We start from the raw sequence: 19,406 nt of genomic DNA on the forward strand, positions 1-19,406 counted from the left end.
TAGGTTCAAATCCCAGTTCCAACATTTTTGTGTTAATATTATTTAGGAATTTACCTAAGCCTTCAACTGTAAAATATGGGTAACAATACTTCCAATTAATTGCCTCACAGAGTGCTATACTTTCCATAGGAAGTGCTTGGTAAGTGTTGATAAAATGTAAGCTATTACTATTAACAGAGATTAGACTAGAAACAGGTAAAGAGTCAGTCTCCTTATTGTGTCTAAAACATCATATACAACAGTTGTGTCTAAAACATTCTAAAATTCTTCATGAACAACCAGGAATTGGAGGAAAGAAGGACAGGGTCTTTTCCCCAGTTATATTAGTCTGATTTGCCTCCAAGCCAGAGGAGACTGAAAAAACCCACTTCATCTATCATGGTGAATTCAGTCAGAGCTACTTACTAACTGCAGTAAAGATGTCTAGCTTTAGTTGTTTTCTTCATTCGTTTGAAGGGACAGGATGGAGGAGAGAACAGAGCAAAGAGGTTTAACATCTTCTGGATTAAGTAAGTCACCATTAAAGACCTACAAATTTGACTAGATGCTTGTATGATGTAAGAGTGTTTGAGCTAGAAAGCACCTAAGAGATCATATAGTTCAAGGCCTGAAATAGTCTTAGATGGGTCTAATAAAAATCAGGCATTGAATCTTTATTAAAAAAAAAAAAAGTAAAAATATAAATTAAAAATTTGAAAAAATACATACCAAATAAGATTTAAATAATAAAAATAAATCTTTAAAAGCTATTCTATTCACACCTTTTGCTGTGGCTTTCATGAGTGAGAACTTCAAGCTAACTAATCTGATGCAGGCATATAGTTGCAAAATGAATAAGATGGGGAGGGTAAAGAGTCTCCTCCCACCTCCCAAATTCAAAAGAAATCAAGCCTTTAGGAAATCACAAGCATTTACTGTTGTTCATATGCAAAAATTGTCCCATATAATAACCCAGATCAATTGCAATTCCTCTTCCTTTGTGGAATTTCAGTGCTGTGAGAAGACCAGAGAATGAAATTTAGAGAGATTGAGTCATACCACTATTAGTGGTCTGAAGCAGTTGGAGCCAGTTCTATCTTCTACCCCTCGCAGCCTTTCATTTTCCTTCCCTCTTCTCTATAGTAGCTCTCTCAAGCTGGGGGGGGGGGGGGGGGGGGGGGCGCACCATGCTGATAACTTCCCAAAGATTCATCTTTCTTTCTTTCCCACTGCTGCTGTTCCCTCTGCCTCATCACTAGACTAGCAACCACAGCCTCAGCAGGTTCCAAGCTATCCTGATACTGTGAGGAAATTATAAAGCAGGTGCTTCTCTGAAATATCAAGCAATCTTTCTTTGGGCCTTTGACTATCCAAAGACCAACCTGCTGAAGCCCCCTGTTCCAAGTCCTTTCTGCTTCTGGATCAGAAGAAGGACATTAGGGCTAGAGAAAAGATGGAGGAGGGTTATCTGGAAGATCTATTACCCATGTGAGCTCTTGTCTTTCCTAAGAGTATCTATGAGGAAAAAAGGAACATATTGTAAGGGATACCTTCTCCTGTTTCTAATTTTTAATACTAAAAATAAAAACACTGAGAAAGTATTGCAAGGAAAGTAAAGCCTGCTGGAGGATGGAGGAAAGGAGAGAAGTTTGAGAATGTGTTGTGTTCCATGATGAGTCACATAAAGAAAGAAATTCGTCATGTTGATTTGAATGCTGCTTTTGTGCACCTGAGCATCAACCTCTGTGAAAGGAGCAGAATACTTGGCCCCCGCCACCACCCAGGGTTGTCATGAGGAAATTGCTTTGTAAAGTTTAGTGTTATATAAAAATGACCTACTACCATCCTTACAGAGGCAGGATAGTGTACTGAATACAAAGCAGGACTGAAAGTCAGGAAGACCAGGCTTCAAATCCACTATTAACTTCTGTATGGTTCAAGCACAAATCTCAAGGGTTTACTTAGCAAGGCAGAAATGGGTTTTGTTGGAGGGAGTGTCCACTATAGAAATTCTTTAGGAGATAAAATCAGAGATAATTTTTTATTTACAAACTCTCTAAGGAAACACTAATATTGTATGGTATAATGGACAGCATGCAGAATCTGGCATCTAGAAACTTCACTTGAATCCCAGCAGTCAGTACCTGTGAGGCTTTAGGTGAGCCATTCTACCACTAAGTCTTTGTTAAAATGAGGGGGGTTTCTCTAGATGACCCTTGAGGTCCCTTCCAGCTCTAAATCTATGACACTTCAGTATCATAGTCTTTACATACTTAATCAACAGGTCCAATGCTAGGGTCCCCTTCTATTCTAAAACCCTGGTTGGTATGGAACATTGCTGGAAACAATAAATGACAGAAGAAGAAAGCAAAACTGGCGAGCCAATCTGAGATGGTCAGGAAAAATAATGTGGAAAAATGTCTTCAAGGTTCACAGTGCAAGAGTTCCAGCCTCTTGTGATTTCTGTCTCTTCACTTTTTAAATATTTTTCACTGCCCAACCTCTAAACTGCTACCACTTGCTCCCCAACCTGCTGAAATCCCCATTCCAAGCCCTTTCTGCTTCTAGGTCAGAGGAAGAAGGTCAGGTCTAGAGAAAAGACAGAGGAGGAGTGTCTGGAAGATATATTCTAGATATGGTCCAAAGTACAATTCTTTTTTTTTCTTTCAAAGTACAATTCTAAATAAATTGGTTAGTTGATGGTTAGTTCCCACAGTAATACTACTCACAATATTGCACTTCAAAAAAAACCCCTGTGATTTCTCTTACATTCACAGGGATGGCAAAATTAGTCAAAAAATTAAAATTAAAAAATAAAAAATCCAACACTGGCAGAGCTATAGGGAAAGTGGACACCTCTCATCATTCATAGTAGTTATGTGCTATAAAATCACCACAAAGACTGAATTAGCAAACATTGAAGCACTGTTCCTAGAGGAAATACTAGGCTAGGCTTCCATGAGCTTCTGGTCACAGTATTTTCTTCAGTGCTTTCCAGAGAGGCCTCAAGATGATCACAGAACTTCCTCTTCCTTCTTCAGGGGGCACCTAATTTTAGAGTCTCCAACAGTGAACTCAGGGCCCAATGAAGCATATCTAAGAGATGCATTTTTGCCTAAGGCCTAGCCCAGCCACTTCAAGCACCTGGGGGCCATTTTGTTTTAAACAGCAAAGTCAGCAACAAAAAAAGCATAAAAAATGCAAAACCCATGACACTAAACAGACTGCAAAAACTGCCTTCATATTGATGAAAAATACCTTCATCTTGTTGACAGTAAAATGGCAGAAACAAGAAAGAAAATGGGTGAGGGATTTTTTTGGCTGCTCTTCACATCCACAAATGACTGCAAAAGTACCATGAGTATTGATTTGGAGATTAAAAAAATTATAGCAAGTAGATAAATTCACAACTGCAGTATTCACTAATATAGTAAGGAACAACTGTGTGTTACAAGAGAAATTTTACAGTGAGGTAAATATTTTGTAAAGCAATATGGCAAGATAGAATACTGTAGAACTGATCATACCTTTTGAATTATCAGACAAATAACTTCAAAAGGATCTATTTGTACTCAAATACTAATGCTGGTTCTATTTGAAGTGACAAAATATTAGAAATGACCTATGTATCAAATGGTAGGATAAATTTTTATTGTGGTTAGTGAATATAAAGGGCTATTACGGTACCATATTTAAGCTGGAAAATATGAAACATCCAAATAACTGGAAATACTTGGGCTAATACTTGGTGATATCAAAAGAACTAGAACATACAAGAATTGATGACAACTGTTTGAAAATGTTATTTTAAATGGAAGAAAGAAAACAAAATCAGAGGAGTGAAACTTCCGATAGAACCTAGAGATGGACAGGCAACTATGCACCAGAAACTGTTAAAAGGTAGAGCAAAATGCATTTGTTTCTGTTTATTTATAAAACTATGACTGATAATTAGCAGGTATATAAGATTCATTCCTCATTCTCTACATTTTAACGATTATTTTTTTGATTACTGTCTCAATTAATAAAAATAAAATTAAATGCACCTTCATGAGGGCCATTCCCTCAAATGAGGTGGTTTCCCACCTCTTCATGCTCTAGCAGAGGGGTCCCAGGAGCTGCTGTGGTCCAAAACATTTCTACCTGAGCAGACAAGCCTCTGGTGAGGAGCCTTCTCAATCTTAGTCATCAGACTAAGCCCCCCTGAGCCAGAAGTGAAACTTTTCAGCTTGGGAGAACCTGCTGCCAGAGGTTTCAGCTGCATGTAGAAAAGGAGAAAATACTTGACTTCATGTCAAAAGACCCAACTCCCAAACCCAGCCCTGCTATTTGGACATTTCAGAACTAGAGACAGGTCACTTACTCAGATCTTCTCAGGGGGTAAAATAGAAATAATAACATACAACTTACCAAACAGAATTTTTGTTAGGAAAGTCCTTTGTAAACTCTCAGTTGATGAATCAATAAGCATTTATTAAAGGCCCAGGATGTGCCAGAAAGTAGAGATGCAAAGACAAGATAAGAACCATAATAAAAAAGTGAGCAGATTTGACAAATGGTGTAGAGATTCAAAGGTCAAAATATGACTAGATCTGTGGGGTGAGGGAAACCTGGGTGGACTGGAAGGTAACCTCCATAGAAACCAGTCCTCATAGTTGAAGATCCCACATGCCTACCTACAAAGAGGCTAATGATCAGGGCAGGACTTCTGCACAACACAAATATCTATGGGAAAATATCTTTTATTTTCCAAAAGAGTCAACTCAAAAATATATTTTTGGAACTCAGCATGTTCATAAGTTGAAGTTTACCTGCAAAAGTTCCAGGTATCAATGGACCTACTCTGCATTAAGTCAGCTGCTGATCCCTAATGTGAATGATGTCTCTGAAACACTTGTTGGGGGAAGGGAGCAGGAGGAAGGGAGGAGAACAGGAATCCAAAAGTCAAGAACGTCTAGGTTCCTACCGTTTTCCACTACAGTTCTTTCCATTGAGCCCACCAACCTTGCTCAGAGCAGACCAGGCCGTGAGAGCAACATAGGGCAAGGAAGCAGCTTCAGTGTGAGTGAGAGACTTGGGTTTATGAGATACCTATATTTGAAGATAAAAATATCAGGATCAAGCAATTACTTCCATGTTTATACCAAAATAAATTGAACAAGTTTATTTTATTTTTTTAGGTTTTTTTTTTTTTGCAAGGCAAATGGGGTTAAGTGGCTTGCCCAAGGTCACACAGCTAGGTAATTATTAAGTGTCTGAGACCGGATTTGAACCCAGGTACTCCTGACTCCAAGGCCAGTGCTTTATCCACTGCGCCACCTAGCTGCCCCTACAAGTTTATTTTAAGTAGGGACAGGAACTAGATCTGTAATTTCATTAATACAGGGAATTCCTATGAGCTGATTGACAAGGGAATCTCCTCAATCATTAATGCAGGGCAGCACTTTCTCTACAAACTATCATTTTAGAGAGGCACCTAGTGCCACTGAGAAGTCACAGCGAGACACAGCAGGGGCAGGACTTAAGGCAGCAGAGCTTCAAAGGCAAAGTGCCTTCCTCTATTCGTTTGACATTCATGTATGATTCTATAGTCTTTATCATTCAAGGCTTAGTTAAAATGTCTTTCAAAGCCCAGGACCTAAAGCCTCAAAATTATCCCCAAGTCTTATAACAAACAAATAGACAAGTTCAATGAGAGTTAATCACCTAAAATTACTTAATTCCTCATCAAACCACCATTCACTTAGGTGGGAAATAGATTTCCTCTTCTCTTTCTCTACCCGATATCCCTCTACTCCTTTCCCTCTACTCACATATTCTCAACTTCCTGGTTTCCAAGAATGAGACAAGAATATGGGTCCTATTTCTCATGTAAACCAGGAAAACTTCTTGAGATCTAGTCCAAATGCCTATCTGACAAAGCCAAGAGGGTCTAAAAATACAAAATTCTGTGTTTGTCTCACAAAAGTTCCTTTTCCTCCTCCTTCCTGATAACTGCCCCCAAAATATGTAATAGGCTCTAAAACCAACCAATGTTTTTCAACAAGTGTTTGTTTCTTCTTTTTGATTTCATGAAATAATTCTTTATAGTTACCTCATTTGCACTGGCTACGACAAATTCTGATAGAGTGCCCTGTTTCCACGGAGGTACTGCTGCCCATACCTAAAAAAAGGTCCATATACAAACATAAATATTTTAAAATAAATTTCTATTCTGATCTATTGAAGTTTAAGAGAACTTTTGTTTCTTTTTTGTTTGCAAGGCAATGGGGTTAAGTGACTTACCCAAGGTTACAAAGCTAGGTAATTATTAAGTGTCTGAGGCCACATTTGAACTCAGGTCCTCCCAACTCCAGGACCGGTGTTCTATCCACTGTGCCACCTAGCAGGGACCAAGATTTTTTTCTTAAAATATATCTAATCCTCTCCAAAATTACATATCAACAGTACCTAAAGAGTACTGCAATCAGGGGTGGCTAGGTGGCGTAGTGGATAAAGCACCGGCCATGGAGTCAGGAGTACCGTTTGCCTTGCAAACTCCCCCCCCCCAAAAGAGTAATGAAATCAAAATTATTTTCAAGTGGAAGTCAATAATTTAGTATGCTTTGGAGGGCACAGTAACACCACCCTGGAGCCTGATGCCAGAACATCCCACTGTATTTATTTTCTCACCAAAGATCAAACTTAAAAAAAAAAAATTAAGCAGGCTAAATTATGTTAAAGTAGTTGAGAAAAGCTAAAACTAAATAAAAACCAGCTGGCCTGAGATGTTCATTAGCAAAAGAAAATGCCTAATGAAACCACAGTGCTAAAAACAAGAAGTAATTACACTTGAGTATGAGCATCTACAAATAACTATGCCAGACTTTTAGCAATGTTAAAAGTGAAAACTTACTGGATAAGATGCATCATTTAAGATACATATCTTACAAGATGTTACAAGAAATTAACAATCCCAAATGTTAATTCTAAAATGCACACAAACATTTTATATACATGTATAAACACACACACACACACACGTATATATGCCACATATTCTTTCCCTTTCTCACCAAAAAGGTATAAATTTAAGAAAGTATAATAGTCAATCTATTAGACTGTAAATTTCTAAGCAGCAAGAATTCTATCTTAGAATGTTGGATAACATTAGTCTGAAGGAATTTAAGATCTCTTCTAATCTGATCCTTTCGTTTTATTAATGAGGAAATGAGTCTAAAGAAGTTACATGACTTATTAAAAGTCTCACTGTCAATCTGTGGCAAAGGCAGGACAAGAATTCAGCTCTCCTGATTCCTAAACTGAATGGCATACTCTTTGTACTGGCTACCAGGGGTCCTTGGACTGTTCGCAAACTTTCCAAGAAATGAATATTGTTGAATCAAACTACTTTAGAATTTTAAAACTCTCTCATGGAAAGCCCCAGAGAAACCCTAAGTTAGGAAGTAATGTGAATAAAAATAAGTCATCAACCAGGCACTCTCACAAGAGGATTATGTTCTAGAATGAAGTCACTCAAAAGGAATTTAAAGTCATTTAAAAAAAAAAGGTAAAATAGGTAACAGGCAGGAGTAGTATTGGGTTACATCACCTGATCTCCAGGTTTGAAATATGTGACAGACAGTCCACATTCCATCACTACTCCAGAGACATCCCGGCCTAGGGTCAAAGGAAATTCTTGCCCTTTGTCTTTCATAATTAGCGGATCACGCTTCATATTTAAAGCTCTTGCACCATATCCACCTATAAAATATGATTTATCAATTACTCCTCTGATTCATGAAAACAGACAAGTTTAAATACAATTGCAGAAGTATGAAACAAAAAACAAATAAATTTTAGATTCCTTAGGTTACATGAAATGTGGTCAAGCAAAGGGTATTCACAGAACTTTTATGAAGAGGAGACTAAGACCTAATAGGGGTGAAAGTGCTCATTCAAGGTAAACCAAATATCTTGTACTGGGCTGGAACCCAAATCTCTTGACTCAGTAATGACTCTTTAGAAAGCAACATTAAGGTCATACTAGGTTCAGTATTAATATAGTGAACTTCTGGGAAAGGGGAAGAGAAGAGACTCTTGGACCCCACCTAAAAGAAGGCTAAACTGGCCCAGACTGGAAATGAAGATCAGGACAGGGTAGGGCAAGAACACTAAATATAGATGAATACTGTTGCTTTTAAAGTACTAATCTACCCTAGACCAAGATAAGATCAAAATGGATATAGGATTTAGACATAAAAGACAATATTATAAGAAAACTAGGAGATCAAGGAATAGTTTGCTTGTCAGATCTATGGAAAGGGAAACAGTTTATGACCAAGGAAGAGATGAAGAACATCATTAAAAACAAACTAGACAATTTCGATTAAATTAAATAGCTTTTGCACAGACAAACCACATAAACTAAGATCAAAAGAAATGTAGTGGATTAGGAAACAATTTTTACACTAGTACTTTTAACAAAGGACTCATTTCTAAAACAGAGAACTGAGTCAAATTTTTTTGAAAAAGCCATTCCCCAATTGACAAAAGGTCAAAGGATATGCAAAGGCATTTACAGATGAGGAAATCAAAGCTATCTATAGCCATATGAAAAATTTCTATAAATCACTATTTATTAGAAAAAAATGCAAATTGAAAGCATCACTTTTTTTTTAGGTTGTTGCAAGGCAATGGGGTTAAGAGGCTTGCCCAAGGCCACACAGCTAGGTAATTATTAAGTGTCTGAAGCCGAATTTGAACTCAGGTCCTCCTGACTCCAGGGCCAGTGCTTTATCCACTGCGCCACCTAGGTGCCCCAAATTAAAGCATCACTGAGGTACTACCTCAATATAACCAGAAAAGACAATGATCAATGTTGGAAGGGATGTGGGAAATCTGGGACACTAATACATTGTTAGTGGAGCTGCAAACTCATCCAACCTCTCTGGAGAGCAATCTGGAATTATGGTCAAAAGGCAACAAAAATGTGCATACCCTTTGATCCAGCAAAACAGCTACTGGGTCTATACCCTGAAGAGATTATGCAAAAGGGTAAAAATCTCACTTGTACAAAAATATTCATAGCAGTCCTATTTGTGGTAGCAAAGAAATGGAAATCGAGTCAATGTCCATCAATTGGGGAATGGCTTAGCAAACTGTGGTATATGGTGGTATGCCATGGAACACTATTGTTCTATTAGAAACCAAGAGGGAGAGAATTCAGAGAAACCTGGAAAGACCTGCATGAACTGATGATGAGTGAGATGAGCAGAACTAGAAGAACATTGTACAGCCTAACAGCAACATGGGGGTGATGATCAACCTTGACAGACTTGTTCATTCCATCAACGCACTAATTAGGGACAATTTTGCAGTACCTGGGCCAGAGAATACCATTGTAGCCAGAGAAAGAACTATGGAATTTAAACAAAGACCAAAATCTATTACCTTCAATTTTTTTTATTAAAAAAGTGTCTTATGTACTACATAATTTTGCCAACTCTCTAATATTTTATTTTCTCCTCAAGAATATTTCCCTCCCACTACATTCAATTTCAATCAATGTATAGCATAGAATGTAAAGATTACCAGACTGCCTTCTGTGGGGGGATGGGGAGGGAAAGGAAGGGGGAGGCAAGATTGCAAAATTCAAAATCTTACAGAAAAAAAGGGGTAGAAACTACAATTGTATATAATTGGAAAACAAATAAAATATTAATTTAAAAAAAATAAAGTAGTAATCTTAGGTTCTTCCCTTTTGAAAATGACTTTAGTGTCTAGAGGCATATTCTTTTGATTATTTCAATAGTGACAAACCTTTGCCTTTGAAAAAAGCATTGGGCTGGAGTCAAGGAAATTGAATTTCATCTAACACATTAGCCATGTCACATAACAGGCAAATCACTTCATATCTGTAGTTGCTGTGAAATTAAATGACATAATTTAAAGCACTCTGTAAATCTTAAAATTGCTACATATGTGTCAATTATTACTATCGGGATGGATTACATTTGTCTCAAATGTATTTAGGGTCAAATACGGTGTATATAATGTAGATAGCCAACCCAGATAATGTCATTTTTAAACAAAAAAAGTTACAGTCATAAACAAATACAACTGGGTTTTTTTTTTTGAGGGAAGGAGGAGATGGAGAAGGGGATATTAACTGGTTCTAAGAGTAAATTCCAAAAACAGGAATTTCTAAAAACATCAAGAACAATAGCATTGATAGAATAAATGTGTAACCTCCCAAGGGGGAAAATTCAGAAAGGACCTTTTAGATGTATAAATATTAAGTGTGCTTGTTCATGAAAATCTTACTGTTTTCATCTGAGTAACAACTCATCAATTTTCATTCTTCCTGTAGAGCCCTGGCTAAAGCCCAAGGAAAGAAAGAAGCAGCACAAGTCCAGGCAGTATGACTGTAAAGAACAGAGGCCAAAGATGCAGAGATATGGTCACATCTGATTGAAACTTTCAGAGATAAACACCTAAGCAAGGTTGAACCAGTTCTACATGATCTAGATCTCTTATTCCTATGATTTAGACTTGATCACTATTTGAATCCTCCTTGACCCAGGACATTCCATCTTTTCTGTTTTTGAAGTTTTCCATTTACCCAAGTGAAGTTTTGAGAGAATTATTTTCTTTCTGTATTTTTCCAATTGTGTTCAAGGATTTCTTTTCTTGTTGCGAGAGATGTTAATTTTCTCTTGCAAGGTGTTAATTTTCTTGAGTTTCTTTTTCCAATTTTTTCAATTGATTTTTGAACTCTTTCTTGATTTCTTCTAGGATGTCTTTCTGTGTTGGAGACCAATTCATATTCTCCTCAGAAGTTCTAGATTTCTCTGAGTCAGTCTTTACTTTCTAGGTAGTTTTCTATGGACCCCTTTTCACTGGCCTTTCTTCATTTTCCTAGGATCTTATGTTGGAGGGGGTTGGCTCACAGAGGTTTGGTTTTGAAATCCCTAAAGGCTTTGCTCACTTGGCTTAGCAATTACAAGTGGGCCAGTCAATTGGGGGGAGGGGGTGCTGATTGCTTTCTCTGGAGTGTCTATGGTCTTGATTTGAGGCCCTCTCCATAGTCCTGGAGGGGATAAGGGTGGCAGCAGGGTCTGAATTATCCTTCAACAATGTGGGCTGGGCCCTGGGGGGAGAATATTATTCTCCCTTTCAGCTGAGGGAGCTCTGCTGCCCACACCTGAGCCTGGGGGGTGGGGGTGGAGGGGCTATTACTGTATTTGTTCTGGGAAGAGGGCTCTGCTAAAAGTATGGAGCTCATGGCCCCGAGCTGAGAGAACTGATGTCTCTGCAACTCTCTGTGCTGGGGCTCCCACTGTCAAATCTTAGCTGGTCTTAGGTTAGTCCAGCTTTTACCCTGACCCCGGTTCACCCAGATCCCAGGAGAGACCTTTTGATAGATATTCTTCTCCTAGCTTCTCTTTCTGGGTTTTGTCAATAGGATTTCTGTTAAGAGGTTTCTTTCATATTATTTCTGAGGGGAAACCAGGAAACCTTAGCTCAGTGCCTCCGCCATCTTGGCCCGGAAGTCTCAACATTCCATCTTTTAATACAATGTCTACCTGCCTGAAATCTATACAGAGTTATGCCCATGGAGCCTCTTGCCTATGTGGCCAAAAACAATACTTAACATAATAAACTATTTCTCCTTTTTTGGTTAGAAAAAACTTACTACTTTAGAATAATCACATTTTTCATTCTTTTTTTAAAATATTTTTGCAAGGCAATGGGGTTAAAGTGGTTTGCCCAAGGCCACACAGCTAGATAATTAAGTGTCTGAGGCTGGATTTTAACTCAGGTACTCCTGACTCCAGGGCCGGTGCTCTATCCACTGCACCACCTAGCCGCCCCTCACATTTTTCATTCTTAAGAATCAAAGCAGACAATAAACACAGCTGCCACATATTCTCAATAGGCCAAACACTAATTTATAGTAACTCAAATGAATAAATAGTGCAAAATTGCACAATCTTGTCTATATTCATTGTCCTACAACTCAGCGAGATAGCACAGTGGATAAGAGTGCTGGGCCTAGAGGCAGGAAGAATCTATTTACTGACCTTAAATCTCGTCTCAATACTTACTTGCTGGGTGTACTTGGGCAAGTCACTTAACCCTGTTTGCTTCAGTTTTCCCATCTGTAAAATAGCAAACCACTTCAATGCCTTTGCCAAGAAAACCCCAAATGAGATCACGAAGAGTTGAACTTGACTAAAATGCCTGAACTATAAACAGATTCAGAGGTGCTGTGAGATGTAAAAGAACCTCAGTGGCAATGGGGCTCAAACCGGGAACCACAGAAATCTCCACTATCTAAGGTTAGATGATCACTTGTTGAGTATGTTATAGTGGAGATTCCTCCCGATAACTATCCCTCAGTGAAATCTCTGAATTTGACAGTCCATCTTCTACCTTCTTTCTTTAGGTGTCACATCAACCAATCACATATTCAATCTTCCGCCAAGTCCTAACCTTCATATCTTTATAACATCTCTTGTAAAAGCTCCCTTCTCTTCTCTGACACAGCCACCACTCATCACCTAGACGATTTCAATGGTTTTTTGGTTGACCTCCTTACCACTATTTTCTCTCCACTCCAGTGCATCTCCTGCTTCAGCTGCCAATTATCTTCCTAATTTTCAGGTGCAACCACTTTACTCCCCAACTCATTTCCAGGAAAAATATAAAATCCTCTTTGACTTTAAGGTCTTTCATGCAGCCCCTTTCCAGGCTACAATCCAGTAATTCTCCTTCCAACCCTGTACTTTCTTAGGAACTGGCTCCACACCTGGGCTGCTCTCCCTCCTTACTTGTCTCCTGTTTGCTTTCCTTTCTTCAAGTCTTACTTCAAATCCTGCCTTCTACAAGAGGCCTTTCCCAGCACCCCTTAAGTACTGCAGCCTTCCCTGAAATTGCTTCTAGGTTGAATTTATCTTGTATACACATAGTTGTTAGTTTGTCTTCTCTCCTTTATTCTCAGTGCCTGGGATATTGACCAGCACATGAAGGCTTAATCGTTCGATAAAAGACTGACTCTTACATGAACAGGCTATAGAAATCAATTCCCATTTACTAACACCCATCTTACAAATTTCCCTTCCCTCCTCTCCTCTCCAAGAGGTTGCCCCACACTCACTGCTGTTTGCTTCATGCTTCATGGGATAACTTTGGGTCTCACAAGAAGAAAACAGAAAGTAGTGAAAAGTAAGAACAGCTGAGGGAGAGGGAGAAGGGAAGGGAGAGAAAAGGAGAGGAGAAACCTGAGCAAGGTGACTGCTATTTAAGGGTGCTCCTGCCCCTAAATCTATCTTCTCAATTTTTCCCCGAGTTTAGCATCATGCCTCACACATAGATATTGATTAATAGTTATTGTCTGAACAACTTTTATAAATCCCACCAGTTAAGATTCTTCATTAATAAGAATCTTTTTTTTAAAATGCCAATGACTATGGATGGGAAGGTTCTGAGATCAGTTGCATACTATTTTGAATTTATTCCATGAGATTGATTTCCCCCAGGCTTCTAGGAAAGATAAGCCCAACTGACCAGAAAGAAGTTTTTTTACTAGGAGGTAGTTGAGCAATTTGGAGGCATAAACAGGCTTGAGGGAGGGGCCACAATGAGCCTTAGGACACTGTAAATTCCCATTGCCCCAAGTAGGGTAGAGAAAGTAAGGTGAGAGGTTGCCAAAGACAAACTTCACTTATTTTCAAATTTCTGCCCAGGATGATACTTTAGTATCCACAGTGATGGAGGAAAGGGAAGATGGAGAATCAAATTTTCTATTTCTTTTCTTCTCACTTCCCTCAAGATTATAATACATCTGTCTTAAGAATTTAATAGGGTCATGGGGTGGATAGGTGGCACAGTGGATAGAGCACCGGCCCTGGAGTCAGGAGGACCTGAGTTCAAATCCAGCCTCAGACACTTAATAATTAACTAGCTGTGTGACCTTGGGCAAGCCACTTAACCCCATTGCCTTGCAAAAAAACCTAAAAAAAAGAATTTAATAGGTTCATAAGGACTCATATGGGAATTTAATTCCTACTTATAACAGATTCTTTAGGGAAACTGGTCTAAATCAACTTAATTTTTGAAACACAAGTTATATATTACTTGGGGGTCTGACTCTATGATCTAGTCATACTCTTCCCTTCACATCCCACTCCCTTTCTTAATGCAAAAACCAAATATTCATAAGCCATTTTATTAGTGTTCAGGTATATTCTTTAGCCAGTGAACAAAATAAATTAACAACCACTACCTTGGGATTCCATATCTATGAGACAGCATACTCATAATAGGAAAAGTACTAGACTTTGAGTCAGAAGATTTGGGTTCAAAGTCTAACTTCTATGACAAAGTTGCATTATTTAATTTAACTCAACAGTATTTAATTCAACAAGTATTAAGAGTCCATTTAATGTGACAGGTTATCATGGCACTTTCAAAATAAACAGACAAATATCTAACAGTCCTTACTCTCAAGAAGCTTACAACTAGTAGAGAAAGGGTTTGAAGTCTGTGTGGGGTGAAAACAAAAAGACCTGATAAATAAAAAATATATACAAAAATGCCTTAGAGTAGAGGAGAGGAGCACTAATAACTACAAGAATATCACAGAATATTGTGATGACCAAGGGAGAATGTACATAAAACTTCTTTTGTAATGATAAAAGCACCATATAAATTAGTAATGAAATAGGTTCATTGCTTCTTTCTAACTCCATGAAAACAAAGATTTATGCCATTTATTCACTGAAATATCTATATAACATAGGCAACAGAAATAGGCATTCCTCAGGGTAGAATTTCTGTTGATATGAAACTATGAGACTTTCTACCTCTCCCATTAGCTGATATATATATATAAAACTGTAATATTTACATTCTGAGAAAGGTCCAAATGAACTATTATTCATTCAAACTAGAAAATGATTATTCTCTGATACGATATAGCTGCAGTTTTAAAAAAATCTCAGAAGAGGAAAGTTTATATCACAAAATGACAAACTTATTTTGTCACACAAAATGTGTCACATTCCACAAGATTTGACTGGATGACTTAAGTTGCCATTTAAACCTATTCAGAGAAAATCAGTCCTAAAGATTATGTTGGTTGTGTCCTTGATTTCTGAATGACTCTTATGGCAATAGAAGCCTTACATCTTATGGCAATAGAAGCCTTACATCTTGGTTAATGAAAAAGAAAAGTTGATTTGAGACTGGCTGTTCTGATTTAGTTTAGATTTTTAAGGCTAGCTTTCTTATTAATATTTTCCATGATTATAATTTTATGCCCATCAGTTACTGTCTACCTTTCAAAACCAATTAGATAAATTTCTTAACTTTTTTTAAGTCTGAGGAAATTAATGCCTGCTACAGTTGACAATATAATAATCATAGCTTAACCCCAACCCCCAGTTATCATTTCCTTTCTGCACAAAAAGAAAAAAGCAATCCTTACAAGAATCTATGAACTGGGAATAGGAGTGAGGCAAGGAGTAACTAAGCAATAATGGAAATGGTAATCTCTATGACCATTAGCTCAAAAAAAACATCATTTGGTCTCATGGATACCACATAAAAGCAGATATACTTCTATATTAGACTGTTAAATAGTAGCCAATGGATCACTGATTTGGTTTTGTTTATTGCATTGGGAAGCAAACAGAAGTGGACAAGTTTTGAATATATTGCTTTAAAAGATAAAGTACCAATCCCAGAAATGAACAAAATTCTGACAATCTGAGTTTGAAATTAGAGGATTTAAAGCAAGTAGACACATAAAGTCCAAGTCCCTAGTTTTACAGATGGGGAAACTGAGTTGAAAAGTTTAACTAACTGCTAGTGTAACTGGAATCTATATACTGAAAAAGAACTGGCTTTGGGAGTAAATAAATTAAAATCCTACCTCTGATATTCCTTTAGGGCAATTAGGTGGTGGAATGGATAGAGAACTGTGCCTGGAGGCAGGAAGATTTATTTTTCATCCTAATATCAAATCCACTTCAGACATTTCCTAGTTGTGTGACCCTGGGCAATTCACTTTATCTTTTTTTTGCCTTGATTTCTTTATCTGTAAAATTAGCTGGAGAAGAAATGGCATACTCCATTATCTAGGCAAAAAAAGCTTATACGTGGCATCACAAAGAATTATACAGGACTGAAATGGAAAAACCACCACCACCACCAAGAAAAAAAACATGGGGCTTGAACTAGATGATTTTGGGGATGCTTGCAACCTCTCTAGAGCTAAGATTTTCCATTTCACCATGGGGATGCTGGATCAAAATTAAAATAGATGTTTTAAATCAAACCATTAATGTATAAAATAGTAAAATTGACTTTTTTCACCTGACTACATGAATTTGGGACTAGACTTTTCCACTCTGCCTCAGGATGCTCATTCTTGGGAAAATCTCATCAACCTGCAAGGTTTCTTCAGCTCTGGCACACTACCTCCTCTCCACTCTCTGGAGGATGCTTGGCTCTTAACATCTCCTCTTTGCTCACCTGGCTCATCTATTCTGGGGCTTCTGATTTTTTTCACCATATCCCCTAGTAGTCTACCTTTCCCCTCCCCCCTTTCTGATGTCCTTTTTTCATCTTCTTTGGTATATTCTACGCACCCACCCCCATTCCAGAGGCCAGAAGCTGTCTTTCTTTTTTTCCTATTTGTATCCCCAGCACTAAGCACAGTGCCTGACCCATGGCAGCCATTTAATAAATGTTTATTAACTATTAGAATCACAAAATTCTCAAGCCATTATGAATCCTTAGAGACCATAAGGGCTAACCCCTCCATTATAAGAAAAAAAAAGTCTAGCATTCAAAGAAATTCAATGAGTTGTCCAAGCACAGCAGAAATAGAAGCCAAATCTTGTCTCTCAGACCTGTACTTTTCCCAACAATACTATTTTCTGACAGGGCTAAAGAAATTAAGACAACTATGAGAATTACAGTCAATTTACAGAAAAGAGGTAAGACATGATCCCTACTCTCAAGAAACAACATGAAATAAACATAAAACATGTATATGTATCAATCTATTATTTATACATAAATTTATATCTTTTAGCTCAAAAGTACCTCACATTGTCATTTAATTCATTTTAAAAAGGATTTCTGCATTTCACAAAATCTACCTATATATGTTCCCCATACCTCTTTGCCCCCCAAAGTCTAGAAAGTGCTCTTTCATCCTGAAAAAAAAACCCAAGCCCTCCCAAGTCTATGTAAGCCAAACTGGGCAATGAATTAACAAAGTAAACAATAGCAGCTTTGAAAACTAGTCAAAGGAAGGAGGAACAGGTAGAGAATGTTCTACTTGTTTCTCTAATCAAATGTCAAATCATTTCAGGAAAAAAAAATAAGGTTTTTTTTGTCAAAAGAAGGTAGAAGCTGCAGAAACATTATTCCCACTTTGATTGGTGTTGGAATAAAGCAAAGTAATAAGGTTTCAATTTATATATGTATATAAATACTCCCCCATTATAGGGCAGTTTATTATTATTTTTAATTCGAAATCTGAAAATTAAATACAAAAAGGCTAGTCCCTCAAACAAGGTTAAAAAGTCTGAATGGATCATTAAGTATATATTGTAGAGGGTTTGTAATGGCTGTTTATGGAACTATAAACAGTAGCAACAAAGAATTTGTAGCCAAAGTTAATATCATTCAATAGCTTATTTAAAAACATGGAGGCTTAATGGCTTAGCAATTTACATGGATATAAATCTATTTTTCTATTTTTCAGTTAATATTGCTAGTTTTATTCCCCCATTTTATAGGTAATAACAGAACAGGGATTCAAACATATCAAACCATGTCCCTTAATATACTTATGTACTATAGCATTTTTAATCATTTGCCCTCTGACATCATATCCAAAGATGATTTAAGTTCTCCAGAAATCTTTAGTTGCAAAATTCCATAGCAATTTTTCCAAAGTGAAAACAACTGACCCAGAATAATTAACCAGTTCAAAGTTCCAATAAACTTTTAATGAATCATATTTCTTGTAAACTTTCACCTGTTAAGTTTTGCAAACATGGCTCACTGGTATTATTTAGGGCATTATTTCCCACTCAAAGAAAAAAAGTGGTGTGGACAGAGAGTTGGCCTTGGGGTTAGAAATATGTGCCTTTAAGTCTCATCTAGCACATATTTACTTAGTCATACCACTTAATCTTTCAGTGCTCAAGATCCCTGCAGAACAGTTAAGATGCTCATCAGCATGGTTGGAAGGAATTTTCTCTCAGGGACATCACTGTACTGATGAAATCACAAGTAAGGACCAAAACCAGAAGTATACCATTTACAGATGGAAAATTAAGAAACTTCACAAATGAATTGGTGTAGTACCCCACCCCCCAGCAATGGTGTTAAGTGACCTGCCTAAGGTCACACAGTTAGGTAACTATTGAGGTCACATTTGAACTCAGGTCCTACTGACTCCAGTGGTTCTACCCACTGTGCCTCCAAACTGCCCCTCATAAGTGAGCAGAAATGGACAAAGAGCAACTAAATTGCACAGACAGTAAGAAAAGTCCTAGCCTTTCTTTTGTTCCTTTCTCCAGTAAACTAATAAAACAAGCTGTGAGCAATGAATTTGCCTGGCAAATGACAATAAAAATTGAACTGATTTAATGAAAATTCTAGGATCCAGCACAGATCTCAGGTAATCTCCAAGGTCATCACAAGTGGTCATAAAAAAGAGATCTCTGTGATCTAGTTCAACCCCCACCTCATTTTGCAAATGAGGAAACTAAGGCCCTGCCAATGTAAATATAGTCTAAAAACTCTAAGACCTGAAGCTGACCTCAGTAAATCAACAAGGTCACAATAAATGGATCACAGAAAGAGGAGACCTCTTGGGTCATTTATTCCAAACCCTTAATTTTATAAATAGGGAAACTGAGGCTCAGAGAAAGCACAGAAGTAAATGATTAGGTTCTCAAATACAAATATGCTTTTCACTACACTTTGCAAATACAACCCCTCTCCAGCTGATATTTTATAAGAACCCATGAGTTTGTCAAGCATAAAAACTGTTCAAATTTACCTAATACGTGGATAAAGCACCAGCCCTGGAGTCAGGAGTACTTGAGTTCAAATCTAACCTCAGATGCTGAATAATTACCTAGCTGTGTGGCCTTGGGCAAGCCACTTAACCCCGTTTGCCTTGCAAAGACTTAAAAAAAAAAAGGAATACAAATTTTAGTGTATATTTTAGACCTTTTCAACAAGCTTGTAAAAGGACAGATTTAAGGGACTCATACATCAAATGTCTGAGAGGTTTTTTTTTTTAATTTAACATTCTCAATCTATATCTGCAAGTTTTCTCTAATAGGCCACACCAAAAAAACAAAACAACTCTTCAATACGATAATAGAAGTTTTTTGGGGAAAAAAAACCAC

The 19,406-nt window shown here is 37.5% G+C and overlaps 1 protein-coding gene across 3 annotated transcripts in view; it reads right to left on the reverse strand.

Annotated features, from left to right (window-relative positions):
• Positions 1-19,406, reverse strand: part of RTN4IP1 (reticulon 4 interacting protein 1) — a 69,532-nt gene that overhangs the window by 48,856 nt on the left and 1,270 nt on the right. For 2 of the 3 annotated variants that reach the window (XR_012468505.1, XM_074187273.1), the window contains exons 2-4: positions 7,571-7,722; positions 6,074-6,142; positions 4,946-5,070 (exon numbers count right to left, since the gene is read on the reverse strand). Coding sequence is in view for 2 of the 3 variants with exons in the window: in XM_074187273.1 (XP_074043374.1) it covers positions 4,946-5,070; positions 6,074-6,142; positions 7,571-7,722 (346 nt within the window). In the remaining variant the exon portion in view is untranslated. Of the gene's footprint in view, positions 1-4,945; positions 5,071-6,073; positions 6,143-7,570; positions 7,723-15,898; positions 19,403-19,406 lie in introns of those variants that run through there. The other variant, XM_074187274.1, reaches the window with a different exon arrangement.

Source organism: Macrotis lagotis, chromosome 5, assembly GCF_037893015.1.
Source record: "Macrotis lagotis isolate mMagLag1 chromosome 5, bilby.v1.9.chrom.fasta, whole genome shotgun sequence".
NCBI lineage: Eukaryota > Metazoa > Chordata > Mammalia > Peramelemorphia > Peramelidae > Macrotis > Macrotis lagotis.